We start from the raw sequence: 955 nt of genomic DNA on the forward strand, positions 1-955 counted from the left end.
CCTAGATTCGCCAGTAAGTACTACGGGAGTATATAATTTTTTTCAGATCTCGATGATATCGTTGACGAAGTGGTAAGAACCTTTATGGAATGCTGCGATCACGACCGTGTCTGCAGCTCCCACTTTAAAGGACCGGATACATTGATTGCTGTATTTCAAGAAATTTTGACCGCTTTCGACAAGCAACCGGAGTCAGCGTGTTTTAAAATAATAAACACCACGGAAATTATCAATCATAACTGGCCAGCCTCCCACAAATTGCGAAAACTCGTATCCTCTCTGGTGGTAGCTCCATGGTTGTACATGACAATTCCTCAGTTTGTGTACCGCCTCAAGCGCTGTCAACCCCGTGATGTGGACGTCTTGACGACATTCATTAACAATTTATCGGATACAGGTCTCTTTGATCCTAGCGATGAGAGCTCCGAGTTGTTGTCCTCCCTCATCATCTACTCGGAATTGTGGGAAAGACCGACACCTTCGCTGGCAGAATTGAAAAAGCGCTTTACAGACACTGTCGGGGGTTGGGGCATGTACGCCGATGTTAAATTGTATTGTGCTTTTTCAAAAGAACAATCAAAGGTGTGCGGTATGTACAGTTTTGGCAAGTATAGAGCTCGCGGAATCAATTATAAGCGCGATCAATACTGGAACGCGAGTATTACAATTCTTAGTCAGGCCAGTGTTTTAGTGATGAGTAGCAAGATGGATATGTTTTCGCCACCAAAAGCTTATTTGAATCCCTCATCAGCAAACATAAGGAGCTTATTACCTTCGAAACTGGTAGTAGCCCAATGTTCTATAGTACATATCTCCAATTGAGATATCCATCAGGGAACGTATGTGCATCGAAAATAGTTGCATCTTACATCGGAAGTGACGGTGATTTGACCGGTCTGGATAAGTCGTGTCTGGACGAAATGCCAACATTCCAGATGATCCCTAGCGACTTCAA

At 43.7% G+C, this 955-nt stretch overlaps 1 protein-coding gene across 1 annotated transcript; it reads left to right on the forward strand.

The window, feature by feature from the left end:
* Window positions 1–303: 303 nt before the first annotated feature.
* On the forward strand, window positions 304–701 carry PHALS_04761 (uncharacterized protein; the record flags this gene model as incomplete). Its single annotated transcript, XM_024718597.1, has 2 exons — window positions 304–589; window positions 679–701. The coding sequence occupies 2 exons, from the start codon at window positions 304–306 to the stop codon at window positions 699–701; spliced, it is 309 nt and encodes a 102-aa protein (XP_024583980.1).
* Between the last annotated feature and the right edge of the window lie 254 nt (window positions 702–955).

Source organism: Plasmopara halstedii (assembly GCF_900000015.1).
Source record: "Plasmopara halstedii genome assembly, contig: Scaffold_2680, whole genome shotgun sequence".
Taxonomy (NCBI): Eukaryota; Oomycota; class Peronosporomycetes; order Peronosporales; family Peronosporaceae; genus Plasmopara; species Plasmopara halstedii.